The sequence below is a fragment of the Aureococcus anophagefferens genome, assembly GCF_000186865.1.
Source record: "Aureococcus anophagefferens unplaced genomic scaffold AURANscaffold_13, whole genome shotgun sequence".
Lineage (NCBI taxonomy): Eukaryota > Pelagophyceae > Pelagomonadales > Pelagomonadaceae > Aureococcus > Aureococcus anophagefferens.
The window spans coordinates 1032311-1059470 of record NW_008705573.1 but is presented as its reverse complement, the minus strand read 5'-3'; the positions used below and the strand labels follow the sequence as shown (position 1 = coordinate 1059470).

At 70.4% G+C, this 27160-nt stretch overlaps 7 protein-coding genes across 7 annotated transcripts; 5 read left to right on the top strand and 2 right to left on the bottom strand.

Moving 5' to 3' along the window:
* Positions 1-597: 597 nt before the first annotated feature.
* AURANDRAFT_28197 (hypothetical protein) lies at positions 598-1290 on the top strand (the record flags this gene model as incomplete). Its single annotated transcript, XM_009040046.1, has 2 exons — positions 598-681; positions 796-1290. 2 exons carry the CDS (start codon positions 598-600, stop codon positions 1288-1290), a joined length of 579 nt encoding a protein of 192 aa, XP_009038294.1.
* A 5054-nt stretch (positions 1291-6344) lies between these two features.
* AURANDRAFT_1493 (hypothetical protein) lies at positions 6345-7826 on the top strand (the record flags this gene model as incomplete). The annotated part of the gene is made up of 2 exons (XM_009039873.1): positions 6345-6740; positions 6900-7826. Coding segments are annotated over 2 exons (1323 nt in total), but the record flags the coding sequence as incomplete, so codon positions are not given.
* A 4986-nt stretch (positions 7827-12812) lies between these two features.
* On the top strand, positions 12813-14279 carry AURANDRAFT_54065 (hypothetical protein; the record flags this gene model as incomplete). The annotated part of the gene is made up of 1 exon (XM_009040047.1): positions 12813-14279. One exon carries the CDS (start codon positions 12852-12854, stop codon positions 14277-14279), a length of 1428 nt encoding a protein of 475 aa, XP_009038295.1.
* Positions 14280-18075: 3796 nt separating this feature from the next.
* On the bottom strand, positions 18076-18513 carry AURANDRAFT_28514 (hypothetical protein; the record flags this gene model as incomplete). The annotated part of the gene is made up of 1 exon (XM_009039990.1): positions 18076-18513. The coding sequence occupies one exon, from the start codon at positions 18511-18513 to the stop codon at positions 18076-18078; it is 438 nt and encodes a 145-aa protein (XP_009038238.1).
* A 4567-nt stretch (positions 18514-23080) lies between these two features.
* Positions 23081-23638, top strand: AURANDRAFT_71895 (expressed protein; the record flags this gene model as incomplete). Its single annotated transcript, XM_009040048.1, has 2 exons — positions 23081-23096; positions 23297-23638. Coding segments are annotated over 2 exons (356 nt in total), but the record flags the coding sequence as incomplete, so codon positions are not given.
* Positions 23639-25440: 1802 nt separating this feature from the next.
* Positions 25441-26729, top strand: AURANDRAFT_54063 (hypothetical protein; the record flags this gene model as incomplete). Its single annotated transcript, XM_009040049.1, has 1 exon — positions 25441-26729. One exon carries the CDS (start codon positions 25441-25443, stop codon positions 26713-26715), a length of 1275 nt encoding a protein of 424 aa, XP_009038297.1.
* AURANDRAFT_28520 (hypothetical protein) lies at positions 26723-27097 on the bottom strand (the record flags this gene model as incomplete). Its single annotated transcript, XM_009039989.1, has 1 exon — positions 26723-27097. The coding sequence occupies one exon, from the start codon at positions 27095-27097 to the stop codon at positions 26723-26725; it is 375 nt and encodes a 124-aa protein (XP_009038237.1).
* Between the last annotated feature and the right edge of the window lie 63 nt (positions 27098-27160).

The following is a 27160-nucleotide window of genomic DNA, read 5'->3' as shown; positions in this document are numbered from 1 at the left end:
GCCAAGGACAAGCTCAAGCGGTTCGTCGAGACGCGGCGCGCGGAGGAGCAGGCGGCCATCGAGGAGGCGGAGCGCGAGGAGAAGGCGAACCCGGGCAAGAAGAAGGTGCGGGCGACGCAGGCCGTGCGCATCCACCAGGCCGTCGACGAGTTCCCGCACCGGTTCCTCGCGCCCGACTTCTTCCGCGGCCAGCTGGGTTTGAAGGACCTGGCCTACCCGCCCATCGACGACGACGTCAAGACGCCCCTGCACCGCTTCTCCTGCGGCGCCGTGTCGACGCACGGCCAGAACCACGGCAAGTACAAGGTCAACCAGGACCGGTGCCTCGTCGCGCACCCCTTCAAGAACGGGAGAGACCCCGAGGGCGCGACGTCCTGCCTCTTCCTCTGCGCCGACGGCCACGGCAAGGACGGCCACTACGTCGCGGACTACGTCGTCAAGCGCGTCCTCGACGAGATGGGCAAGGCGTGCGCGGCGCCGGACGCGGACGTGCTCAAGGCCTGGGACTCCTGCTACGACATCGCGGACAAGAACCTGAACGACTTCGACGAGCTGGGCCTCGACCGCCAGTCGAGCGGCACGACCTGCGTCGGCGCCATGCTCGTGGGCGACGACCTGTGGGTCGCGTCGACGGGCGACGCCAAAATCGTCCTGGGCCAGGTCAAGGAGGGCGACCCGCCCGTGGACCTCGAGGACAACGCGAAGAACGAGGAGCTGCCGTCGCCGCGCACGGGCGAGGACCCGCCGAAGAACGCGCCGGGCCGGCGCCGGTCCACGGCGACGGAGGTCAGCGAGAAGTGCGCGCTCCAGGCCGTCCAGGTCACCGTGGAGCACAAGATCACGGACGCGACGGAGATCCAGCGCATCGAGGAGGCCGGCGGCGTCGTCGAGCCCGCGCCGGGCTACGCCTGCGACCGCATCTGGTTCGACGAGTCCTTCTCGGGCCCGGGCCTCCAGCCGACGCGGACCCTCGGCGACCACGCGGCGAAGAAGATCGGCGTCATCGCGACGCCGGACGTGTCCCACGTCAAGCTCACGGCGTCGGACAAGTTCATCATCCTGGCCTCCGACGGCGTCTGGGAGTACGTGTCCAACCGGCAGGCCGTCCGCTTCGTCGAGGCGTCCCTCCGGCTGAACGTCAACGAGCCCCTCCGCGCGGAGATGGCCGCCAAGTACCTCGTCAACATCGCGACGAAGTACTGGATCAACGAGGGCGGCGGCTACCAGGACGACATCTCCGCGACCGTCGTCGTCCTCGACCCGCCCGTCTGGAAGAAGAAGTACGAGTGACGGGGCTGGCTGGTTTCGCGCCGCCCCCGCCCCCGCCCCGCTAAGTCGCACGCCGGCGCTCCGGTGTGTCTCGCAAGCTTAGCCCCCCCGCCACTCGAGCGCTTACGCCGAAAATTCTCACGCGGCCCACTTGCGGAGGCCCTTGTACCAGTTGTTCGCCTCGGCCTCGGCCTCGCCGTAGGGGTCCGGGTTCCACACGGCCATCATCTCCGCGAGGCGCTTCTGGCCCGGCTTGCGCACCTCCCACCAGTTGCAGAACTCGACCTTCCACTGGTCCCACGACGGCATCTCGTAGCGGCCGGCCTGGTCGATGGACTCCGCGTGGGCGAGCTCCTCCTCCATGGCCTTCCAGCCGCCCGCGAGGCGCTGCTTCTCGCTCGTGTACATTTGCGGCGCGACGTGCTCGTAGCCGATGCGGATCGTGCGCTTCATGGCCTTGGTGAGGTCGTCGGGGGCGACGAAGGGGATCTCCTTGAACCAGGACGGGTGCGTCGGCGTCTCGCCGTAGTAGGCCTGGAAGTTGTTGGTCTGGTTCCACGCGAGGTTCGCGCTCATCCTGGAACAAGGATCAGGCCGGGCCGCGCCGGCGGCCGACGACGGCCTTTCCGAAGCGTCCCACCCTGTCGAGGCTGCCCGAGTGTGCACCCAATTTTGTTGAACGCCTCAACTTGATCACCATCTCCACGGGCTGCGCCGCCGCGCCGAGGCCGCGGACCCCCGCGCCGACGCGGATCCGCCTCGGAAACACGATGGGCGACGACCTCATCTCGCACCCGAAGCTCGTCGACGTCGCCTGGCGCGTCGAGCCGCCGACGAAGACCAACGCGAACCCCGCCGTCGTCGTCGACCTCCAGGTGCGCGCTTCCTTCGCGCGCGCCCCCAAAACCGACGTGCCATAGGTCCAGGCGCAGCCGACGCGCGTCGGCGAGGCGCCGGAGCTGCGCGCGTCGCCCCGCGCCCGCGCTCCGACGCCGCGCGCGCGGGACGCGACCCCCCCGCGCGCGCGCAGGCCAGGAGGCGTTCGAGATGAGCCCCGGCGTCCTCGACGCCATGCTCGACGGGTTCGGCCGCATCCGGGAGCAGCTCGCGAAGGTGTAAAAAAACAAGCGTCTTAGAATTGGGGGCGTGCGTTGCGAATTGTGGGCCGGCGTCAGTCGCGGAAGACGAGCGCCTCGACGTCCGCGAGGAGGCACATCTCGATGCCCTTGGGCGTCGTCTCGTACTTGACGCAGGGGATCTTCGCGTCCTTGCCCGCGTACTGGACGCGGAGGTAGGTCGCGCCGTACCACTCGTAGGTCTCGAGGATGAGCGACATGAGCGTCTCCGGGTAGGGCTTGGGGAACACGCAGAGCACGCGGAGGCAGCTCAAGATCGTCAGGTCGTGGGCCCCGTAGAGGAAGAGTTTGCGGCCCGTCGTGTCGTACTTCATCGTCGAGAAGATCTCCTTGACGATGGGCCCGTGCGCCTCCAACGCGCAGTTCCGGTCGCTCACGCAGCGGTCGAACGCGTCCTCGAAGTAGGACTCGAGGGAGAAGGCCAGGGGCGCCGAGATGCCCGGCGGCAACGGCCCGCCGTGCATGCGGCGCTGGTTCAGCGAGTCGCCCAGCAAAAAGATGGACGCGGTCTCCGGGTCGAAGTTGAGCGGCGCGTCCGCGTGGACGACCTTGAGCGACTCGCGCAGGAAGCGCTCGTTGTGCTCCAAATCCGCCTGGCCCTCGAGCACGTCCCGGATGTCGCCGTGGACCTTGATGGACGCCATGAGGCGCCGCGCGAAGGGGCCCGGCGAGATCATGAGCTTGTCGAAGGGCCGGTGCCCCCCGAAGGGGGCCCAGGTCGTCGCCGAGTAGACCTTCTTCGCCATGCCCTTGCCCGGGCAGAGGCCCTCGAGCACGCCCTGCGTCGACAGCTGCGTGCGGATCGTGTCCGTCGCGCGCGCGTCGACCAAACCCGTCTCCGGCGCGTCGCCGAGGAGGCCGCAGTACTTCTTGCGGAGCTTGCGCCCGAAATTCAGCGCCGCGTTCCAGCCGTCGATGGAGAGCATCTGCTTCCGCCAGGCGCCCGGCGCCTCCGCGAAGGCCTTGTCGCCGTCGCCCGCGTTGAGTAAAGCCGACTGGACGTCGATGCCCTCGCAGTCCTCGACGCCGACGACCTTGGGCGCCCAGAACTCGACGTCGTCGGCGAAGAAGGGCTCGCAGGGCAGGCGCTGCGCGTGGCGGAAGACGACGTGGGCCTGGAGCAGCTTCGGGTCGCTGCTGCTCGAGAACGACAGCCCGAACGACAGCCGGTCGAACATGCGCACGACGAAGGCCTCGTAGGGCCCGGAGGCGCTCGGCGTGCGCGCCTGGCGCGGCGAGCTCGTTGCGCCGCCGCCGCCGTCGCGCCGCCCGTCCCGGGCGGCGCACATGTCGTCGCAGCCGTTCATCACCGACCGGTCGAGGCAGGCCTGCGGCAGGCAGCCGCCGGGGATGCACGCGTTCGTGACGACGCGCTGCTGCGACCCCTCGCGCCGCACGGACCGGCCGCGCGCCTCGGCGCGCGCGTAGGAGTCGCCGTCGCGAAAGGCCGACATGGCGCGGGCAGCCTCAAAGTGGCTTCCTTTGGGGACTCCAAATTTACCTTCTCAGGAAACGTTCAATATATGATTCAAGGTGCATACTGCAGTCCTGCGTCTGGGCCTGCGCTAATGGACATCAAGTAAGGTGCACCTCGATCACCCGTGCACCGCGCAAAACCTCCCCGCGCCGCGCCGATAACAACAAAACCCATCATGGGCCTGCACGAGGGCGTCACCGTGAAGCACGACGCCCTCATGGGGCGCACGATCGTCGCGACGCGGCCCTTCGCGCCCGGCGAGGTCATCGTGAGCGACACGCCCGTGCTCGTCTGGGACGACCCGCCGGACAGGGGCTACCCCTTCCTGCTGCGCGCCTTCCAGAGATGCGACAAGGCAACACAAAAACGCATCCTCGGCATGTACCACCCCGCGCTCGACCGGACGTCCGCGATGCTCGAGGTCCGGCGCGAAAAGGCGCTCGAGCTCGCGCGGACCAAGGAGTTCGGCGCGCTCGGGCGCGACGAGATTCTGGCGTTGATCCTCCTGGCGGACTGCAACAGCCACAACTACAGCCGCGTCGCCGGCGGCGCGCCGGGCGTCGAGCGCCGCGCGGCGCTGTACGTCGACGCGTCGCTCTGCTGCCACGACTGCCGGCCGAACTGCCGCTTCCGGAGCCACGCCGACGGGTCGCTGGACTACACGTGCGTGCGCCCCATCGCGGCGGGGCAGCACGTGTCGTTCTGCTACACGGGGACGCCCTGGTGGCTGACGACGCGCGACCGCCGCGAGCGGCTCCGGTCGCGCTTCGACTTCTTCTGCCGCTGCGAGCGCTGCGTCGCGCCGGACCCGCTCCGGGCCGCGCGGTGCCCCGGCTGCTCCGCGGTCGTCACCCTCGCGGAGCCGCAGACGGACGCGCCGCGCGCGGCGACGTTCTGGGAGTGCGCGCGCTGCGGGCCCTTCGACGCCGCGCCGACGGAGGAGCGCCTCGCCGCGGAGCTCGAGGGGCTGCGCGACGACGCCCACGCGGCGCTGCGGCACCTCGAGGAGCGCTTCGCCATCGGCCAGCCGCCCGTGTCGTCCGCGCCGGACGCCGCGGCGACGCGGCGCGCCGTCGACGAGTTCGCGTGGCGCGCGGGGCGGAACAGGGGTGATTCAACGTCGCTTCAACGTGCGTGTGCCGCGCGCGCGCTTTCCGGAAAAAGCATCCGCGCTTCGAGACCGTTCCGAGAGATGATCGCTCGTCCAAAAACCAGCCGATACGAGTGGAAACTGGCCGAGAGAGGAGCCTTTGAAGTTGGGAAGTTCGCGCCCTTTTCCCGCCCAGGTGGCGCGCGGGCCAGGAGCTGAGCCCGTCCCACTACCTCGCGTTCCGCGCCACGGCGATCCTCGCGAACGCGTCCATGAACCTGGCCCACGCGAAGGCGTGCTACGACGGCAAGGGCATCCCGCTGCGCAAGTGCGAGCCGCGCGGCGAGCTGACGCGCGACTGGATCACCGCGACGCTCGCCATGGTCCGCAAGCAGGAGTGCCTCGCCGCGGGCTCGCTCGACGGCGGCGTCGCCGACCCGTCGCCGCACCCGGCGGTCTACGAGGCGTCGGAGCTCGTGGCCGGCGCGGCCCACTTCCTCGACGACCCGAAGCCCACGCCGGAGCGCGCCGCGCTCGTCGCCGTCGTGGAGAAGTACCTCGGCAACCTCGCGCTCATGTACGACCGCGACGAGGACGCGCCGAAGATCGCGCTCCTCCGGGGCATCGTCGAGGAGGCCCGCGCGCCGGCGCCCGTCGCCGTGTCCGAGTGATGTTGAGTCATGGCGGCCTCGTAATGGAAGCGAATGGTGCACGGCATCGCTGGCGTGCATGTATCAAAATCAACGCGTTAGATACCGACACAGCCCCCCATCGGCGCTCTCCGAGACGAGCTGCGCTATACGCCGTGGGCCATTGCCGGTCCGCTGGGCCCGTGCGTGCCCGCGCGCCCGTTGACCCGGTCCGCTCGTGCGACGGTCTCGCCGCGCGCGGGCCGCCGGAGCCTCGCGCCATGTCCATGCGGTCCCCGGCGCGGAGCCTCGGCCTGTCCATGAGCTCGCCGCAGCTCGGGACGGGCTCCCCGTCCAAGGAGCAGATGGCGCCCCGCCGGCGTCCAAAAACCGCTTCCGGGAAACGAACCAAAACGCGCGCGGCGCGCCGCGGCGACGTCACCGAACTAATTCCGTAGGCGCTGATCCCGAACCTGCCCGGGTTCCGCGCGTCGCCCGCGACGCCCAAACAGGTGAAGCAGTCGCTCCGCGTGCAGCACGGCTACATGCTCGTGCGGTCCGGCGTGCCCCTGCGGCCCATCACGGCGCCGGCCCCGGGCTCCGTGGCGCTGAGCCGGTCCACGTCGTTCGCGGGCCGCGACGCGGGCGACTTCAACGACCTCTACGGCCGCTACTCCATCACGTCCCAGCAGCGCGACCGCCTCAACAGCGCGCACCACCTGCCCTACGGCGAAGAATCCAAAATGCCCAACTTCCTCAAGTACGACCGCAAAGTGTTATGCTTCAAGGCGTACTACGAGGAGAAGGTCAACGAGTCGACGCTCGAGCGCCAGCGCGTGCGCAAGTGCCTCATCTACTACTACCTCGAGAACGACACGATGCAGATGGTCGAGCCCACCGAGGAGAACTCGGGCATCCCCCAGGGCGCGTTCATCCGGCGCCACCGCATCCCGAAGCCCGGGTTCGGCGACGCGTTCTACAGCGCCGAGGACCTCTACGTCGGCGCGGAGCTCGAGGTCTACAAGAAGCGCATCAAGATCTACGACTGCGACGAGTTCACGAAGCAGTTCCTGGACCAGGCGTCGCCGCAAATCGACGCGGCCGACGCGACGCTCGACGCCGCGACGGTGATGACGGGCGTCGACGGCGAGCCGTCGACGGCGTCCTTCGGGACGAAGACGGAGGCCATGCCCTGCCCCGAGGGCGAGTACAACAAGATGCTGCGGGCGAAGATGCAGCGCGAGACGGGCGCGGATCTGACGGTGAAAAGGAACCGGCGCATGCACCCGATGAAGCAGTTCATGGAGGCCCAGCTCGGCAAGCCCCAGTCCCAGGCCGATTTAGGCAGCTTCCTCGCCCACGACCGCAAGGTGCTGCGCTTCGACTGCGTCTGGGACGACTCCGCGCGGCTCTACGGCGACGTCTTGAAGTTCAAGCTCCACTACTTCCTCAGCGACGACACGATCGAGATTTTGCAGGTCCACGAGAAGAACAACGGCCGCGACCCCGTGCCCAAGCTCCTGAGCCGCCGGCGCCTGCCCCTGCCCCAGGAGCAGGACAAGGTCGCGGGCGGGCCGCTCGCGTCGTCGCCGTCCGGCCCGTCGAAGACGGAGTACTACCACTGGCGCGACCTCGTGCTGGGCAAGCCCGTCGTCGTCTTCAACCGCAACCTGCTGCTGATCGACGCGGACCCCTACACCGTGGACCACTACAACGCCGTGAAGCCGTTGGGCCGGCCCATCGCCGTCGACGCGAGCCGGTTCCGCGACGACCTCGTGCAGACGCCCGTGCCGCCCTTCAACGGCTTCGGCTCCGAGGAGGACTCGCTGCGGTCCGTCTACAGCATACGACCGAAGAAGCCGACGCGGGACCTGTCCAAGTCCGAGAACTGCGGCAACGTCATGCGGTTCTCGATCAAGATGGCGAACGCGCGCGACGAGGACAAGCAGCGCATCTTCACGCTGCAGTACTACCTCATCGACGACACCATGGCCATCCGCGAGCCGCCGTTGCGCAACAGCGGCCACATCGGCGGCAACTTCCTGTCGCGGTCGCGCGTCCGCAAGCCGGAAGTCGAGCAGACGAACGCGCCCGCGCCCGCGCCCGCGGGCGCGGTCTGGGGCCCGGCGCCCGTGACGGCCTACTACGGCGCCGAGGACCTGCACGTGGGCAACGAGATCGAGTTCCTCGGCCACAAGTTCACGATCTACGAGGCCGACGAGTACTCGTCTCCGCTACATGGAGGCGCAGGGCGCGCCGCGCTTCCCCAAGTCGGACCTCTTCGTCGTCGTCAACAAGTTCGCCGCCATGACCAAGCTCTCCGACGCCTTCGAGGTCTGCCCGCCCACGCTCGGCGGCGCCACGGAGTTCCACGGCCTCGCGGTGTCCGCGGGCGTGCCCATCGACCTCCAGGAGTGCATCACGCTCGCGCGCGAGGCCCGGCGGCGCGTCGGCGCGCCCTGCGAGACGGGGCCCGTCGACAAGGCCGCCCTCGCGGCCCTCATGCAGCTCTAGGCGCCAAAGACCCCAAGCACGAAACCTCGTCGCGGGCGCGCGCGCGCGCTCCGGTGCGCCCGCCCGCGGCTCGCGCGCGCGGCCCTCTCTTGCGGGGGCCGACGACGCGGACCCGCCCGCCCCAGCATCCCTAACAGACCCCTCGCATCTTCTCCTCGCACGCGGGTCGGATCAGCACGCGCATTCTAGTCCGGAAGTAAGTAGCCGCCCCTCGGCGAGACGAAGGACGCGACGACGCCGGCCTCGTCGTCCGGCAGGCCGGTGCCCTTGGTGATGACGGAGACCCAGACGCGCGCGCGATTGGCGCAGAATTGTGGAAAGTCCCCGAACTTGCTGACGAGGTCAAAATATTTCCGCTGCATGTTCTCCACCAGCGCTCCCCCGCGGAGGAGCGCGACAAGTATCTGATGGCGCCAGAATCGAGGTCGATGGGGGCTTAACCTCCGGCTAGAGAAGGCAATGTTCGTGTGGTTAAGAAGATCCATGGGATTCGTGCCGTAATCGTCTCGCGCATGAACGTCGGCGCCCGCGGCGATGAGAGCGACGACGGTGTCGTGCACCACCTTGTCCTCTTTGCCTGCGCCCTCAAAGATCACGTCGGCCAGCGCCGTGCGACCGCCCTCGCCGCGGTTTTCTACGTCCGCGCCATTCGCGACGAGAATGGAGACAACTTCGCCGTCTCGAGCTTCGTGCAAGAGCCAGCGCTTCGGTCGCCCCAGCATCATCATCGTATCTGTATTTGGGTTGGCGCCACATGCCCCATGGCCTTCGACCAGGTCACGCACCTCCCACGCGTCATTCTTCCAGATCGCTTCGAGGAGCAGCCTGGTTTGTTCCATCTCCCACGGCATCCACGGCATTTGTTCCCACTCGCGGAAGTCCTCTAAGACGTCCTCGTCGTGGGCTAATTCGACGGGACCGTCGCTGTCGTAGGTGCTCTCATCGGTGTCTAGGTGGTCCCATCTGCTGTACAGCCGAACGCGTCGCGGACCATGCTGCCCAAGGGGTTCAGCAAGCCGATCGTGAAGCAGCCCCGGCGCATCCGATGGGCCATCGTGAAGCCGCCTGAGACGATCGAATGGGCTGCGACGTCGCGGACGTGCCCTACAGCGTGGCCCACCCGGCGCGGGCGCGGCGCGTCGGCGTCGTCGTGGGCTGCGCCTACGTCGCCTACGTCGTCGCGTCCATCGCCGTCTACCGGCGGCTCCAGCGGCGGCGCCTCTTCCCGCTGACGGCGGCGCGGGCGCACGTCCTCGTCGTGCTGAGTTCGTGCGCGGGCCTCGTGTTCCTCGCGATGAGCGCCCTGCGCGACGCCGTGGGCTGGCGGCGGTTCCCCTGCGGGCTCTACGTCTTCCTCGCGATGGTCGCGATCCCGCTCTACACGACGCCGCTCGTGCTCCGGGCCATCGTGCTCCGCTTCCGCTACACCTGGGCCCAGACCGTGCGGGGCACCGTGCTCAGCGAGCCCCTGGACGCGGCGACGATCCGCAAGCTGCTGCAGCTCAAAAAGCGGCTCACGCGGCGCTGGGCGCTCGCGGTCTCCGCGCTGCTCTGGGGCGGGTCCGTGGTCTTCGCGCTTCTGGTGGTTGCGCTGCTGCCGGGCGCGCACGTGCGGGGCGCCGCGGGCTGGAGCAAATGCCGGCCCTGCGGGCTCGCGGCGGGCCACCGCCTCGCGCTTGGTTTAGAAGCCCTGTTCTTCGGCGGCTGCCTCGTTTTGGCGATGGCGCGGTCCCTGCTGGAGCACGACGACGCCCACGGCATCAAGCGCGAGCTCGTGCTGTGCTCCCTCTTCTGCGTCATCTTCGCGGGCGCGGATTTGGCGATCTCGCGCGGCGGCCGCCGCGACGGCGCCTACGGCGCGCGCGCGAACGGCTGGTACCTGGGCCTTGTGTGCTGCTTCCTGACGCACAGCGTCCAGGTCGTCGCGCCCTGCGCCTACGCGCTCCAGCACGACGCCGTGGGCAAGTTCCGCCGGGGCCGGTCCGCGTCGGCGTCGCTGGGAAGCGGCGCGACGCCGCGCCTCGCGCGGCCGAGCTCGGGCTCGTCGGCGAGTTCGCCGTCGTCGTCGAAGCGGCGCATGTCGCCCTACGAGGTGGCGACGCCCGGCGACGACCTGACCATGCGCCAGCTCCTGAGCTCGGACGCGGGTTTGTCGGCGTTCGAGGCGCACCTGGCCCGCGAGTTCGCCGTGGAAAATTTGAAGGCCTGGCAGGCCCTGCGCTGGTGGCAGATCGGCATGGCCCAGCTCCACGCCGACGAGGCCATCCGGCGGCGCGCGCCGCCGGGCGAGCCCGAGCCGCCGGAAAAGGGAGCTCTCTCGCCGACGCGAGGATGTCCGGCGACTCCGCTCTCGCCGACGCTCGCGCCCGCGCCGACGGACGCGTCCGCGCCTCGGTCGCCGTCGCTCGACGCCTCGCCCCGGCTCGACGCCGACGCGCTCGACGACGCCGACGACGGCGTCGCGGACTGGGGGCAGCCGAGCCTCTGCGAGCGCCGCGACTCGGCGCCGCCGGAGGTCTCGTGGCGGACGCGCAAGTCGAGCCTCTACACGCAGCGCTTCCCGACGACGGCCTCGCGCCGCCTCTACGACACCTTCGTCGACGTGCGCGCGCCGCTCCAGATCAACGTGTCCGCGCGCGCGCGCGACGAGGCGCGGAGTCGACTCGAGGAGCACGAGCGGTCCTTCGGCGACGCGCGGCCGCCGCCCGACGACCTCTTCACGGCCGTGCTCTTCGAGCTCGAGCGCCTCATGGAGACGGACTCCTTCGACCGCTTCATCCGGAGCTCGCTCTGGAGCCCCCTCGTGGACGCGGTCGAGGAGTCGAAGCTCATCGCGGAGATGCTCCCCTTCGAGATCACGCTCCACGAGACGGCGCGGTCGCGGACGACGAGCCCGGCGTCGAGCCTGAGCGACGCGTCCTGGCTCGCGTCGCCCGCGTCGCCGAGCCTGTCCCGGCGGAAGTAACTCTTGTTGACGTCTTCAACACCGAACATAACTGGATGGTGCAGTTCAAGTCGCGAAACTTTCCAATCTCAGATGATTCAGAGATAGAATAGAGCGCGATGCGCTACATGTAGGCCAGCCCGCGACGTGGCCGCGGCGCGGTCATGGTCCTCGTCCTGCCGAACCTGGACGACGAGAACGGGAACAAGGACCACGAGCAGTACCTCTTCGAGGCCAAGGAGAACTGGGGACGCTTCCTCGAGGACCAGATGCCCAAGCAGGGCGGCGCGACGACGCTCTTCGCGCTGCCGACGGAGTTCATCTGGCTCATGAAGGCGCGGACGCCCGTCGGCGTGTCCTGGGGCGTCCAGAAGGGCTCCATGGCCATGATCCGCGCCGCCCAGCTCGCCGACGTCGCCTGCGTCTTGCCGGCCGTGCCGATCAACAACGTGCGGCCCGCGGAGGCCGAGGACTACGTCGGCGCGTCCGGGCCGGCGATCAAGCACGGCTTCGACGCGTTCCTGACGACGGACATTTCGAAGAACTGGGTGACGGTGCTCGCGAAGAAGCACAAGCAGGGCAAGAGCGCGAACCTCGCGGCGATGATGGGCGCGCTGGACCGCATCAACGCGGCGGCGGCGTCCCACCCCCTGCCGGGCTGCCCCCTGTGCTTCTCCTGGAAGCTGGCGCTCGCGCGCGGGCGCATGCAGGCCGTCGTGAAGCAGGTGAGGCGGGAGGACGCCGAAGTGTTCCAGCCGCTCCACCTCGCGCTGTCGCTCCACGCGGGCCGGCGCCGGGGCTGCCCGGGCACGCACTGGTTCACGGACGCGCTGCCGGAGTTCTACTTCCTGTCCATCAACAAGTACGACAACGAGTCCGGCCAGATCTTCGTGCCCAAGGACCTCTGGTGGACGAAAGTCCACGTCGAGCGGTCGCCGGGCCAGCGCCTCTGCTGCACGTCCTGCGCGCTCTGCGACGGCCCGTCGACGTTCTCGCTGGACTCGACGCTCTGGGAGAAGCGGCCCGTCTACGACCCCGCGCGCGCGCTCGGCGCCAAGGCCCCGGACGCGCAGAAGATGGACCGCGGCGGCAAGAAGAAGAAGGTCGCCGTCTCCGAGGAGGCCTTCGTCACGAACGCCGCGCACACGGTCGCGGATAATTTTGGGTAGCAACCGACCGACGGTAGGCGGGCGACCGACCGGTGGCCGCGGCGAACCGAGGCGGGAGAGGGAAAATTATGCGGGGGGTCGGTCGGGGCCTACGGTGGCCGCCCGGTCTACTTGCCGTCGTAGTAGTCCTTGATCTTCTTCGCCGTGGGCCTGCGGGCGAACGGTTCGGGAAAACGGGACGAGCGGCTTCGATCGGCGGACGCGGAGGAACGCGCGCGGTGACCTGCTGCCACCAGACGAGGCCGAAGCCGACGCCGAGGCCGAGGCCGATGGCCGCCTCCCGGAGGAGCGAGTTCAACACCCACGACGCGCCTGCGCAGGGATCGCGTCGTCGCCGCGGCCAAAAAGTCCACAACAGCGGCGCTCGTCTCTCGCGCGGGCTCCCGCGGCGTTTTTTTTTCGCGAACCGCGAGCCAGGCGTGTCGCGCGGCTCATGAGGCGTGCGGGGCACGTCTTGGGCGGCCGAACTCTCACGGCGGCGGGATTTCTACACTGCTTTAGCACCAGACATCGTCAAAGTCAATGAGCCGATCGTGCTGTGCCGCGCGCGCCTCGGCGAGCCGGGCCAGCGCGCCGCCGCCACTTCGGTGGCAAGCGGCTCCGCCAAAGTTCGGCGTCGCAATATGCTCCTCGTCCAGCGATGCGTGCGCCTCGCGCCGCGCTCCGCGCGCCTGTTCAGTAGCCCCATCCAGCGCTACACGGACCTCGTGCAACGGGGCCAGCTGCGCTACGACGGCGCCCAGGTGTTGGTCCTCGAGCACCTGTCGAAGCTCCAGCGCGTGCTGCTCAAGGAGCACAAGGCGCGCGAGAAGGACGCGGCGCTCCAGGAGCGCTACGCGCTCGAGCGCGACGAGGCGGACGACGACGCCGCGGCGCCGCCGGCGCCGCGGCGGCCCCGCGTGCCGCGCGGCGCGTACGTCTTCGGAGAAGTCGGCTCCGGCAAGAGCCTCTGCTGCGACCTCTTCTTCGGCGGGCTGCCGGTGCAACGGAAGCGGCGCGTCCACTTCCACCAGTTCATGCTCGAGATCCACGAGCGCATCCACGCGGCGCGCGAGGCCGGCGACGCGCGGAGTACGCGCGACGTCATAGCGCGCATCGGCGCGGAGCTCGCGAAAGAGGCCGAGGTGCTGTGCTTCGACGAGATGCAGGTCACGGACGTCGCCGACGCCATGATCGCCGAGAAGCTCTTCGCGAGCTGCTGGGACGCGGGCATGATCCTCGTGGCGACGTCGAATCGGCCGCCGCGCGATCTCTACGAGGGCGGCCTGAATCGCGAGTACTTCCTGCCCTTCGTGGACCGTTTAGAAGACCAGTGCACCGTGCTGGAGGTCGTGAGCGGCACGGACCACCGGCGCCTGCGCATGTCGTCGGGCGAACATGCGGCCGTGCGCTACGCGGTGGCGCGAGACGGCGACGGGACGGAGACGGCCGTCGACCTGCTGCGGGGCGTCGCGCCGGAGATGACCGCTATCGACGTCGCGCCCGTCGCCGTGGCGCGGTCGCGGTCCGTCGTCCCCGCGGCGCTCTTCCGCGGCGCCGACGGCCGGGAGGCGGCGGCGTTCCGGTTCGACGACCTCTGCGGGTTGGACCGAGGCGCGGCGGACTACGGCGCGATCGCGGAACGGTTCCCGTTTTTAGCGATCGCCGACGTGCCCAGGTTCAGCCTGTTGGACCACGACGCGGCGAGACGCTTCATCACGCTGATCGACGAGCTCTACGAGCGGCGCGTCGTCGCCGTCGTCGTCGCGAGGGAAGTTCCGGACGCGCTGTTCCCGACGCCCGCGGCCTTCGAGCGCGAGCGCCGCGCGGCCGGCGCGGGCCTGCCGGGCCTGGACCGGCCGTCCGGGCCCGTCGCGGCGACGCCGGCGACCTTCGAAGCGTCGAAGTGGGTCGACGCGACGGACCCGGCGGACGACGACGACGCCGTCGACCGCGCGCTGGAACTCGCGTCCGTGCGCGAGCTCGCGTGGGCGTTCCGCCGCGCCGCGAGCCGGCTGACGGAGATGGCGTCGCCGGACTGGCCCGGCAGCGCGCGCGTGTCCGAGTCTTAAGGCGGCGCCCGCGACCGGCCGAGGATCAGCGTCGCGCGGTAGGCGGCGAGCGTCTCGTCGCAGAGGTCCGCCGGGTCCGGCCGACCGCGGTCCACGGTGGACCCGAGCGGGTGGTAGAGCGGGTCCCGGTCGACGCGGTCCAGGTCCGCGCGGCTCACGCGGTTCGTCCTCGATTTCTTCGGGGCGACCTCGGCCACGGGCGTCGACAGCGACAGCTTCGGTTCTAGAGAAGAGAAGTCGCGGAAGCGGCCCGTCGTCGACCATTTTTGGGACCGCGAGTGCGCCGCTTGGAACGTCTCGAAGTCGGGCCCGGCCCGCGTCGTCTTCTCGAAGCGGTCCGCCGTGTTCGAGGAGAAGTTCGACGAGACGACGTGGCGGGGCACGCCCCGGAGCGCGCGGCGCGGGTCGTGCGGCGTGTCGTGGCCTCTCCCGTACCAGTCGTAGCTCACCTGCGCTCTCCTGCTCTGGTTGATGCGGTCCGGGTAGGGCGTCCGCGCCTTCCGCGGCGGGTAGCGCTGGGCCGTCGCCGCGCGCACGTCCAGCGGCGGGCCGCCGCCGTGGTACCCGTGGCGGTGCAGGTTCATGTTCTCCATCTTTACGGGCGCGCCGAGGCGCGCGTAGGTGCCGTTCGCCTGCGACTGGGGCACGTGCGCCATGTGCAGGTGCCAGCGCCGCTCCACGCCGGGGCAGCCCCAGAAGCGCTTCTTGCGCATGTTCTTGAGCTCCACGACGCGGTACTCGGCCTCGGCCTTGGCCTCGCGGGCCTGCATGACGATGGTGCGCAGCGCCGCCGCGCCGTCCATCTTCTGCCACGCTTCCGCGATCTCATTGATGCGGTCCTGCGGGTCGATGACCGCGTGGACGTCGATGGGCATGGTCGACGACGCTCTCCGCCCGGAGCCGGGACACCCGCGCTAAAACTTATTAAATTCAAGTTGCTCGTCAACGTGGTGAACATATCCACTACTGCAGCGCTCCTCTCAGCAGGCAGCCCGGTACATTGGGGCCGCTGCGGCTTCCTTCGCCCGGGTGGGACGGCCGGGGACGTCGCCTCGGGCCGCCCGGACGCCATGGCGAACTCCAACGCGCTGATCACGCGCAAGCAGCTCAACGCGCGGGAGCAGGAGTGGTTCAATACGACCAAGGAGGCCTTCAAAGGGCAGGTCAAGGAGCAGCGGTTCCGAGTGTCGCAGGAGGTGGCGACGCTCGGGAACCCGTGCGTCTCTTCGGCGTCCCGGGAGGCCGCCGCGGGGGCGGGGCGCGAACAGCGCGCGGCGGCGGCGCGGCCGCGGTCCGCGCGGCCGCCGCGGGCCCGCGCGGCCGGCCGAAAGCCGGACGCGCGGCCGGCCGCCGCGCGCGCGCCGCGACCCTCGCGCGCGCTTCCGCGCGTACCGTCGACGCACTCATCCGCAGGTACCTGCTCAACGGCGTGCCGACGGCCTGGGGCAAGGTCCCGCAGAACGACCCCATGGCCGTGATGAACCCCGTGAAATACATGCTCTCGCAGACCGCGACGGCCGTCTCCCTGGCCGAGGAGAAGCTGCGCGGGGCCCAGCGGCGGGACCAGATGTACGCCTTCGACGACTACGGGTCCAAGCCCGCCCTCGGCGACGGCTTCGGCCAGCGGCCCGCGACGGCGCCCGAGTCGCCGTCGCGCGGCTTCGACCAGTCGGGCGCCTTCGCGGGCGGCTACGGGTCCAGCGCCTTCGGGGGCGGCGACCCCATGAACATGCCCACGCGCTTGTTGCCGCCCATCGACTCCGACGACGGCCAGAACACGACGCTGCGGGACGCGGACGACAGCCCGCCGCGCGTGCGCGTCAAGGAGCCCGCGCGGAGCGCGTGGGGCTCCTCCGACGGCGGCGGCTACGCCTCCAGCGTGCCCGTGGCGACCTACGGCGGCGGCGGCGGGTCCGGCGGCGGGCCGAGCGGCGGCTACGGCGGCGGCGGCGACCGCCAGGGCAGCACAAGAGAGCGAAATTCCCCAACTTCAAAGGCTCCGATCTCGGCCATTTTCCACTCGTTTCGGCTGATTTTTGGACGAGCGATCATCTCTCGGAGCGATCTCGACGCGTAGATGCTTTTCTTGGAACGCGCGCGCGCGGCACACGCACGTTGAGGCGACGTTGAATCACCCTTTTGCTGCCCAGGCGACCGCGACCACCACGACTCGTTCCGCGACGCCGCGGACGCGTTCGCCGGCGGCGGGAGCCACGGCTTCGGCGGCGGCGGCTCCGGCGACGACGGCGGCGACGATCGGCCGCCGTCCCACTGGCAGGGCCACGTGCCCCACGCCAAGGTCGTCCAGCGCGGCCGCAAGAAGTCCGTCATCATCTCGGGCAGCTCGCCTTTACTCGCGGCGCAGAAGCAGAGCTCGGGCCGGCGGCCGACGGTGCGCGCGCAGGATTTGAAGTCCCACGGCAACGTCGTCAAGCAGGCCGCGGCGGACCCGGAGGCGGGCAAGCAGCTGGGCGACGTCGACTTCGTCGAGTCGTCGATCGAGAACGCGAAGAACCACCACGTCAACGTCGAGCACGTGACGCGCATCATCGAGAAGATGCACGTGGAGATGCACGACTACGAGGACCGCATCTTCTTCCTGGAGCACATCCAGCTCGCGAAGATGATCCTGAAGATCATCGTCGACCGCGAGAAGGCGGCGTACATCAAGGCGTGGCGGACGTGGGCGGGCTCGTGCAACTTGTTCGGCGGCCAGAGCCGCGAGAACCAGATCGTGATCCTGGGCGAGCAGGTCGACGTCGCCAAGGCGGCCTACGACGACGCCGAGGCCGTGCTGGACGCGCGACTGAAGAAGCTCGCGGACGTGGCTTTAAAGGCGCTCGACACGAAGAAGCGGTCCTTCCTCGTGTCCATCTTCAGCAAGAACGGCCCGGAGATGAAGAACGGCGGCTTCCTGCGATGGAAGCTCACCGTGAAGCTCATGGTCACGCAGGAGAAGACGTGGACGGCCTTCTTCGCCAAGGTCGAGAACATGCAGCTCAACATGGGCTGGCAGAAGTGGAAGACGTGCTTCTACGAGGAGCAGATGCCGCCGGAGCAGATCATCCGCGCGCTCCAGGAGCGCGTCGAGAAGCAGCGCGCGGAGACGGGCCGCTACGAGGCCGAGCTCGAGAAGATCTGCCTGGCGCAGACGAAGCACCTCTTCGACAACCTCGGCGACGACAAGCGGCGGAAGCTGACGATGACGCTCACGAAGATGTTCAAGCGCCAGTGCCTGCTGGCGCTCAAGGCCTGGAACGAGAAGGCCATGAAGGGCCACCACTGGCGCAACAAGCAGATCAAGGTGCTGAACATGATGCTCAAGGCCTACCTGTCCATGGGCTGGAAGACGTGGGCCAAGTACGCCCAGCTCCACAAGCGGTGCCAGGCCGACAAGGAGGCGCAGCACACGCAGACCCACATCAAGCTGCTCTACGGCCAGGTCGACGCGCTCAACGCGCTACTGCGCAAGCAGCAGGTCGAGGTCGAGGCGATGCGCGACTCCGTGGAACTGCAGTCCAAGGCGGCGATGCGCGTCGCGGCGGCGAGGCAGGCCATCCTCGGCGACTTCGACGCGGCCTACGACATCGCCACGCAGGACGTCACCCAGCAGCTCCCCCCCCTGGACCTCTCCGTCTCCGTGTCCTAGGCCCGGACGCGTCCGGGCCTCGCCGCCCCGCCCCACGCATCCCCAGACAAGACCCCGCACCGCCCGCGCCCGCGACACCGGTAGCACCGTAGACCCCCGTGAAGGCGAGTCCGAGGTGGTACGCCGCGGAGGTTCCCGGCGCGCCGCTCACTTGGCGCCCGCGGCCTTGAAGGCCTCGTCGAGCTCGCCGGACTGGAAGGACTCGGTGACGATGTCGCAGCCGCCGACGAACTCGCCGCCGACGTAGAGCTGGGGGATCGTGGGCCACTCCGAGAACTCCTTGATGCCCTCGCGGAGCGCGTCGTCCTCCAGGACGTTCACGCTCGCGAACTCGACGCCCGTCGCGTGGAGGATGCGGCAGACCTGCTGGCTGAAGCCGCACTGGGGCCGCGCCGGCGTGCCCTTCATGTAGAGCATGACCGTGTTGCCGTCGACCTGCTCCTGGATCATGGCCTTGACGCCGGCGGGCGTGTCGGGGACGGCGGCGCGCACGGTCTCGAAGTCGCTGTGGGACCCGCTGCTCAGGAGGCGCGCCGCGCGAAGGCGCGGCGCGGCGCGCGCCGCGACGCGCAGGCCCGCGAGCATGGCGCGGCGACGACGACGTACTCCGCTGCGTCGCGGAGAGCTGCTGCCTCAGCTCGCGGCAACATGATCAACTTTGGGTGCCTCGTTGCTTCATCTCATCCTTGGGAAACGACAAGCGCTGTCGCGCTGGGCAGCCCTCTCCCGGGCTTTCGTCCTCTCCTCGAAGCCCGGCGCCCGGCACCGAGGCACGAAACCCAACCGTCGAGCCGCTTTCGTCGCTTCGAGGCGAAGAAGCGCACGAAGGTGGGACCCGACGCCCCGGCATTCGCGAAACCAGCGCACCGAAACGATGCGCCTCGTCGCGGTCCTCCTGGCGGCCTGCGCCGCCCCCGCGGCGGCCCTCCAGTGCTACGAGGGCCGCGTCCACGACCACGACATGCACAGCAACGACGGCGGCGTGACGTACGCGGACAACGTCGTCGCGACGACGTGCCCGGCGGGGCAGGACGCGTGCTGCCTCAAGGTCGAGGCCGCCAAGTGCTGCAACATCAAGGGCCGCACCTTCTCCGTCGCCGACGGCGTCTGCGCGTCCCAGGCCGTCTGCGACGACGCCGCGGGCCAGGCGGCCATGTGCGCGCAGTATGTGCAGGCGAAGAACGACAAGTGCGGCGCTTCCACGTGCGCCGACGACCTCTGCAACGTGCTCGGCCTCTTCGACTCGGGCGTCGACGGCGCGGCGCGGACGAGCGCCGGCGCGCTGGGCCTCGTCCTCGCCGCGCTCGGGGTCTTCCTCCTCTGAGGCGCGCGCCGCCGGGCGGCGCGCGCGCCGCGCGCGCGGGCGGGTAGCGTATCCCGCCGGCGGGCTATGTTATCGCTTTTCTACGTGCAGCTTACCGGGCTATCGTATCGCCTCGGCCTCGTGGACCTCCTTGCGCCGCGCGAACTCCGCGCGCGCGGCGTCGTAGAGCGCGGCGTCGTACCTGTTGTACTTGCGGACGAGGTCCCGCTCGCGCGCGTCGTCGGCCGCCGCCCGGGCCGCGACGGCGACGTTCTCCCGCTTCGCGTGCGTCGCCCGGTCGCAGAGGTCGCGCGCGTGCGCCGGGAGGTACGCGGCCGCGAAGACGCACAGCGACGTCTCCATGTCCTCGACGAGGCCCACGAAGGCGAGGCCGGTCACCTCGCGCGTCGCGGCGCGGATTTCGCCGTCGCTCGGCGCCCGGGAGCCGCTCACCTTCTTCGCGGGCAGCAGCAGCGCCCACTGCTGGTTCGAGACCCAGTGCGGCGGCGTGCCGCGTTTGTAGAGGTCGGCGAGCGACGTCAGGTTCCGGTGCTTCTTGTACTTGAAGTAGCCGTAGTGGCTCCGGACGCGCGCCAGGGGCTCGCGGAACCAGACCGCGAGCGCGCAGGCGGTAGAGGACTTGAACGGCGCGCGCGAGTGCGACGACGCGAACGCGTAGGCGCCGCGCCGGATGGCGCCGAGGACGGCCTCGTCCTTCGTGATGGGGTTCACGACGCAGGCGCAGGCCGGCGGCGGCCGCAGCGCGTCGCGGCCGCAGATGCGCGCCTCGTCGGCGCAGAAGCGGCCCTTGAGGAAGCGCCACACGAAGGTGCCGGCGCATTTCGGCGTGTGCAGATGGAAGACGCAGCGCTGCGGCGCCGGCGCGGCGACGAACGTGTCCGCGCCGGCGGCGAGCACGCAGCCCGCGGCGACCAGGAGGGCTGCCGCCATTTTTTATGCGGCGCCTCTCCGAGTTCAACAAAGTTTACCAAATCCAGGTCGTTGCGTTGTCTCGAGTTGTTCAGCAGGCTGCCCGCCGCCGCCTCGGTCGCGCCGCCGCCCGCCGGCCCGCCGCCATGGCGACGATCGGCGACCCGCGCGCCGAGGCCGAGGTCTACCTGAAGCAGAACAACGTGAAGCAGCTGTTCCGGGACCTCGGGACGAAGCTCATGTTCGAGCGGCCGACGGATCCCAACGCGTGCGGCCGCCCGCGCGGCAAATTTCGGGGGGACGCGCGGATCCGCGACGCCGTCGCCGCGCGCAGGTTCCTGCTGAAGACGCTCGAGGAGATGCAGGAGGACCGGTCCGCGAGCTTCTTCACGGACCAGGACGTCCGCGCGTGCTTCCAGGCGCTCGACCCGAACAACACGGGCAAGGTCAGCGTGCAGCAGTACGACCACGCGCTCAAGTCGCTGGGCATCGAGGAGCCCAAGCACCCCCTCAACCCGCAGCAGAAGACCATCGACAAGGACCAGTTCATCCAGAACGTGAGCCTCGAGCTCAAGATGGAGTCGAGCCCATAGGGGATGGGCGTAAGGGGGTGCTTCTCTGGTATGCGACGAGGCACGGACGCTGCGCGTTTTCCGTGCGGCGCTCCTCCCGAACCGAGGCGCCGGCGTCCTTACCTGGCCGCCCCTAGGCCGCGCCGATGGCCTTGAGCGCGGCCTTGGACGGGATGAACATGCGCGCGCGGTGGTCCGTGGGCGCGTCGACGCGCATGAGCCGGAGCATCTCGTCGAGGCTCAGGATCTGGACCTCGCCCTGCTCGAAGGACGCGTCGCTCTCGCACGCGTTGCGCCACTGCTCGATGAGGTCCTTCATGCTGAAGAACCACGGCCGCATGCCCGGGCCGTCGCCGGCCGCGAGCGCGAGCTGCTCGATGGAGAAGAGGGGCACGTCGGAGGGTTTCGCGAAGCGCAGGTCGGCGTCGACGAGCTTGTAGGCGTCGAGGAGCTCCTGCGCCGTGAGGTTGCCCGACGCCGCCGCCTCCGCGCCGGAGCCGCGGAGGATGATCTGGCGCGCGGAGGCGAGCTCCCGCGGGTCCGCCATGAAGCGCGCGCGGATGTCGCCCTCGCCGGCCTTGGCGTAGGCCACGTGCGCGCGGCCCAAGCTCTGCGCGGTCACGCGGAGCTGGTCTTGCCCGAACTGCTTCTTGCGCATGACCGCGAGCTCCGGGTCGCAGTAGAACTCGAGCCACTTGCTGTCGCCGTCGTTGACAACGGCGGAGTTGCCGTCCTCGTCGGCGAGCGAGAAGACGGGCACCTTGTCGAGCAGCTCGATGACCTCCTCGTCGCTGCAGGCGGGATAGGTTGTGGTTGGGGCCTCGACGCCGAGGCCCGTCGGCTCCTCCGCGGCGCGGATCGGTCGCTGCAGCCTTTGGTGGTGCGACTGGTGCACTAGTGCGGTCGTGAATGCAGCGCTGCAGAACAGCAGAGCGAGCGTGGGACGCGTCGGCATCATCATCGTCTCCGGCCGAGCTTCAACCAGCTCGCCGCGCGATGTTTACCCAAAAATATCGAGCCCGAGGACATATCGCTCTGCTCGGGCGCCAGCTTGCTCGACACCGGGCGTTCCCACCCGGCAATCCACCTCTCGGCGCCCCGGAGCCCCGCGGACCAACCCGCGACGCGCGAAAGCGCAGTTCACCGACCCCGGGGTGCGCCGACGGCCGTAACCGTAGCGCAAACGATGGCCGGCGGCTGGGAGTGCCCCGCCTGCGGCTTCGAGAATTTGGCGGCGAACCAAAGCGGCTGCGAGTTCTGCGGCGAGGCGAAGCCCGCGGACCCCCTCGCGGAGGCGGCGTCGGACCTCGCGGCGGCGGCGGGCGCGCCCGCGGCGGCCGACGCGGCGCCGCCGGCGGCCGAGGCCGCCGCGCCGGCCGCGGCCGAGGACGTCGCGACGTCGTCGACGCTGAGCGAGGTCGAGTCGCCGACGCCGGCGCCCGAGGAGCCGCCGAGCCGCGCGGACTCGTGCGACACCGACGCGTTCCACGACGCGATCCAGCACGACGAGGCCGGCGCGGGCGGCGCGCGCGACTTCGAGGAGGAGGGCACGCACTCCGAGGCGCCCGCGCCCGCCGAGGCGCCCGCGCCCGCCGAGGCGCCGGCGCCCGCGCCCGCGCCCGCGGAGAAGGCCGCGGCGGAGCCGCCGAGCGAGGAGACGGACGAGCTCGCGAAGCTCCTCGAGGAGTTCGAGGCCGCCGCGGGCGCGCCCGCGGCGCCCCCGGCCGCGGCGCCGTCGCCGGCCGCGGCGCCCGCGCCGCCGGCCGACGCGGGCAAGAAACAGCTCTTCAAGGTCAAGGCCTTCGAGGTGTCGAGCGAGCAGGGCCGGCGGCCGTCGATGGAGGACGTCTACGTCGTGTCCCCGTCGATCCACGACGACCCGGGCCGGGCCTACTTTGGGGTCTTCGACGGCCACGCGGGGAGCCGGGCGGCCCAGTACTGCGGCCAGCGCATGCTCGACAACATCACCGCGACGGCCGCGTGGGGCCGCCGCGACGTCCTCGCCGCGACGCGGTTCGGCATGGCGCGCACGGAGCAGGCCTACCTGCGCGCGGCGCTGTCGGCGACGCCGCGCTGGTTCGACGGCACGACGGCCGTCGTCGTGCTGCTCGTCGACGGCGTGCTGACCGTCGGCTGGGTCGGCGACTCGCGCGCGGTGCTCGGCCGCCGGAACGAGCGGTCGAAGCAGTGGACGGCCTTCGAGCTGAGCCGCGACCACAAGCCGACGCACCCGTTGGAGTACAAGCGCATCACGAACCTGGGCGGGTCCGTGGGCCGGTCGCTCAAGGAGGCGACGTCGGGCGGCGTCGCGAAGTCCGCGGGCTCCGCGTGCCCCGTCTTCTGCTTCGGCGCCAACGCCGACAGCCCCGTGCAGGGCAGCAAAAGGGTGATTCAACGTCGCTTCAACGTGAGTTTTCCGCGCGCGCGCGTTTCGGAAACAGCACCCACGCTTCGAGAGCGCTCCGAGAGATGATCGCTCGTCCAAAAATCAGCGGAAACGAGCGGAAAACGGCCGAGAGAGGAGCCTTTGAAGTTGGGAATTTCGCACCCTTTTGCTGCCCAGGCCCCATGCGCTGCTACCCGGGGGGGCTGTCCCTGTCGCGGTCCATCGGCGACGTCACGCTCAAGTACCACCCGACGAAGGTCGTCGTCGGCGAGCCCGAGGTCGTCCAGCAGCGGCTCAACGCGGACGACAGGTTCGTCATCCTCGCCTGCGACGGCATCTGGGACGTGCTATCGAACGAGAAGGCCGTCTCCGTCGTCGCCAAGGCCATCAAAGACAAGCAGGACGCCGCCAAGGCCCTCGTCCGCGCGAGCTTCCTCAACGGCTCCACGGACAACATGACCGCCGTCGTCGTCCACCTCGCCCAGGCCTAGGGGCGGCGGCCGCGCGCGGTAACGGCGCACCAGAGCCCGGCGAGGACGAGCGAGCGTCGCGAAACAAAAAAGGGGCGATGTCGACACCTTGACACCTGCAGTTTCAGCTGCGTTGAAGTATGTATCATACCCCGACTCAAAAACGCACTTGCGGGGCTAGCTCTCCTTGTTCACGAAAGCGGCGGCCGCTCTCGTTTTTCGGCGCACGCCGCGGCCCGCCCATGAGCGTGGCCGCGTACCCCCCGCTCTCCGAGCGGCTGGGCCAGTCGGCGGCGTCGCACCACCGGGCGCCCGTCCGCACGGTCTCCGGGGACCTCTACGACGACGAGGTAGGCAGCCCCCCTTTTGTTCGGCAACGGCGCTTTTCCGCGAATCCGCCCCCGTTTCCCCCAGGTCTTCGACGAGCTGCTCTTCGACGCGCCCAACTTCGGGGATCCCGTGCTCGTCGGCCACGACGACGGCGACCCGCCCGTCGAGCGCGCCGCCGGCGCCGGGGCGGGGGATCTTTCCCTGACTCGTTTCCGCGGCGGACCCCCGAACCTACCGGTTGCCCAGGTACCCGCTCGGCGCCCCGACGGACGACGGCTTTAACTTCCCGCCGGCCGACGACTCGTTCCTGTCGACGCCGCCCGCGTCGCCGCGCGAGGGCGAGACGGTGACGCCGCCGCACACGCCGCACGACCTCCTGCGCCGCGACGTGCTCCGGGCCGTGAGCTGGGACGAGGGGTCGCCGTCCTGGTTCGGCGGCGACTACGCCCCGGGCGGGAGGCCCCGGGCCGTGAGCCTCGGCCACTCGACGGACTATTCCCCGTGGCCCGCCCGCGGCGACGCGGCGTGGGTGCCCTTCGACGACGGCCGCGGCGCGCTCGTCTGGCACGAGGGCTACGTCGTGACGGCCGGCGGGTCGCTCCTCCAGGTCTCCTTCTCGGCGCGGGACGTCGAGACCGTCGCGGCGCACACGGCGCGCCGCGAGCCGCCGCTGGGGGCCCGGACGCACGCGGCGCCGGACTCCGGGTCGCACGACTTCGGCGGCGGCGGCGGCTACCTCGGGCGGCGCCTGTTGCCCGGGTCCCACGTGCTCGGGAAGCGCAAGGCGCCGGACTCGCCGAAGCAGCCCAAGGAGAAGAAGCACGGGAGGAAGAACGGCGCGCTCTCCGAGGCGCGCTGGGCCGCGGAGCGCGAGAAGTCGCGCGACCCGACGATGCCCGAGAAGCGGCCCGTGGGCATCTCCCTCGCCTCCGGGTCGTCGTCGGGCTGGCGGCTCCGCATCTCGGGCACGCAGCTCGGCCACTACGCGACCGCGCAGCAGGCCTGGGCCGCGTACCCGCGCGACGTCCCCCGCAAGGGCGCCGGCGGCGCGCCGCCGAGCCACGTCGTCGACGACGACGACGAAGATTGAGCCCGCCCTGTCCGCCGGCGCCCCCCGATTATGCGCGCGCGACCGACGCGCGCGGAGCGCCGGCGCCCCTGTCCCCGACCCCGCGGCTCACCGCCGCCTCCTCCGGCGGCCGCCAAGACCACGAGCCGCCCGACCCCCTCCACTGTCCATGCCACGCGGCGCCCGCTCGCGAGTCGAGAACGCCGCACGAGAGATACTCACCTTGTTGAACATAACGCACACGTATGATGTCGCCGTTTTTTTTTTTTTTTGCGTTTTTTCGTCTTACGCGGCGTCGGCGGTCGCGCCGTCGACGCGTGCGCGTCCTCGCCGAGGAGGCCTCTGAGGGAGTCGTCGACTGCGGGCGGCGGCGCGGCGGCCGCCAAGCCAAACGCGCAAACCTGCCCTCCGATGGCTGGCCAGTTTGTCGTCGCATAGGCGCGCTCGATACAATGCGCCGCGCCGCGCGCATCGCCGCGCGGCAAAGACGAATCACTCCACGCCACCGCCGCCTGTCGGTCCTCGACGACGCCAAGGGCATCACGGCCGTCGGCGCCGTCGTCAACGTGGGCCTCGGCTGCTGCAAGGTCGGCGCCGGCAGCACGCTGGGCTCGCCGGCGCTCATCGCCGACGGCGCCCACAGCCTGAGCGACGTGCTCACGGACGTCGTCGCCTACTGGAGCTACGCGGCCGCGCGCCTGCCGCCGGACGCCGACCACCCGTTCGGCCACGGCAAATTCGAGGCCGGCGGCTCCGCGGTCGTCGGCGGCTGTCTCGTCGCCGCGGGCGCGGGCGCGGCGCACCACGCCGCCGGGTCCGCGTTCGAGCCGGCCGAGGCCCTGGAGCTGTACGCGGTCGCGACGTGCGGATCCGTCGCTACGGTTTCTATCGTCGCGAAGGAGTGGCTCTTTCGCAGGACGCGGGCCGTCGGCGAGGCGCTGCGGTCCGACGTCTTAGTCGCGAACGCGTTCCACCATCGGAGCGACGCCTGGAGCTCCGTCGCGGCTTTGGCCGGCATCGCGGGCGGCCACGGCCTCGGCGTTACAATCGCCGACCCGGTCGCGGGCGTCCTCGTCGGCGGCGCCGTCGCGTACCAGGGCGCGAAGATCGCGCGCGACGCGGCGCGCGAACTGCTCGACGAGACGCTGGACGGCCAACGGGTCGCGCGGCTCGAGCGCGCCGTCGCGGCCGCGGTGCCGCGCTGCGACTTCTCGCTCCGCGCGCGCAAGGCGGGCCCCGGCGTCCTCGTGGACCTGCGCCTCGGCGTGGAAAAAGGCCTGTCGGCGTCGGCGGCGCACCAGATCGGCGAGCACGCCAAGGTCGCCCTGGGGCGCGAGGCGCGGGCCATGGGCCTGGGGCTCGCGGACGTCGCGGTCCATTTCGACCCCGGCGACCGCCAGGAGAGCGGCGCGACGGACGATCTCGGCGCGCTGCCCGACGAGCTCGAGAGACGCATCCGCGCCGTGGCCCTCGGCTGCGACCGCGTGCGGGCCGTGAGCCACGTCGTGCTGAGTTACGAAGGCGACGCGATCGCCGCAAAGGTCGACGTCGTCCTGCCCGACGCGCTGACCATCGGCGAGGCCCACGCCGTCGCCTACGGCGTCCGCCGCGCGCTCCTGCGCCGCGTGCCCGAAATCACGGGCGTCGACATCGACTGCGAGCTCGACGAGGCCAGGCCGCCGCCGCCGACGCGGAGGCGACGGCGCTACGCGCGGCGACCGTGGTAATGAACGTTTACGACAGGAGCTTGAGCCGCCCCGTGATCGCGTCGACGTCGTCCGCGGGCGCCGGTCCGACGCCGAGGACCGTCTCCGTGCCCGGCGCGACCTCCGTGCGGCCCGCGTCGGCGATGAGGGACGTGTTGAGGTTCGCGGCGACGGCGGCGGCGTGCAGGCTGCGCAGGCACCCGTCGTGCTGGACGACGATGACCGTCTCGCCGGCGCCGACCCAGCGGTCCGCGACGTCCGGCGTCCGCCGGAGCGCCTCGCGGTAGCCGCCGAGGCTCGCGTGCGCGCACTGGGCCGCTATCTTGCCCGCGCTCATGCCCAGGTCCGCGCGGACGACGAGGACCTGCTTGAGCCGCTGCGCCGACGGCGGCGGCGGCGGCATGGCCGGCGGCTCCGAGAAGATGAACTCCATGGCCGTCTCCACGGACGTGCAGCCCGCGGCCGC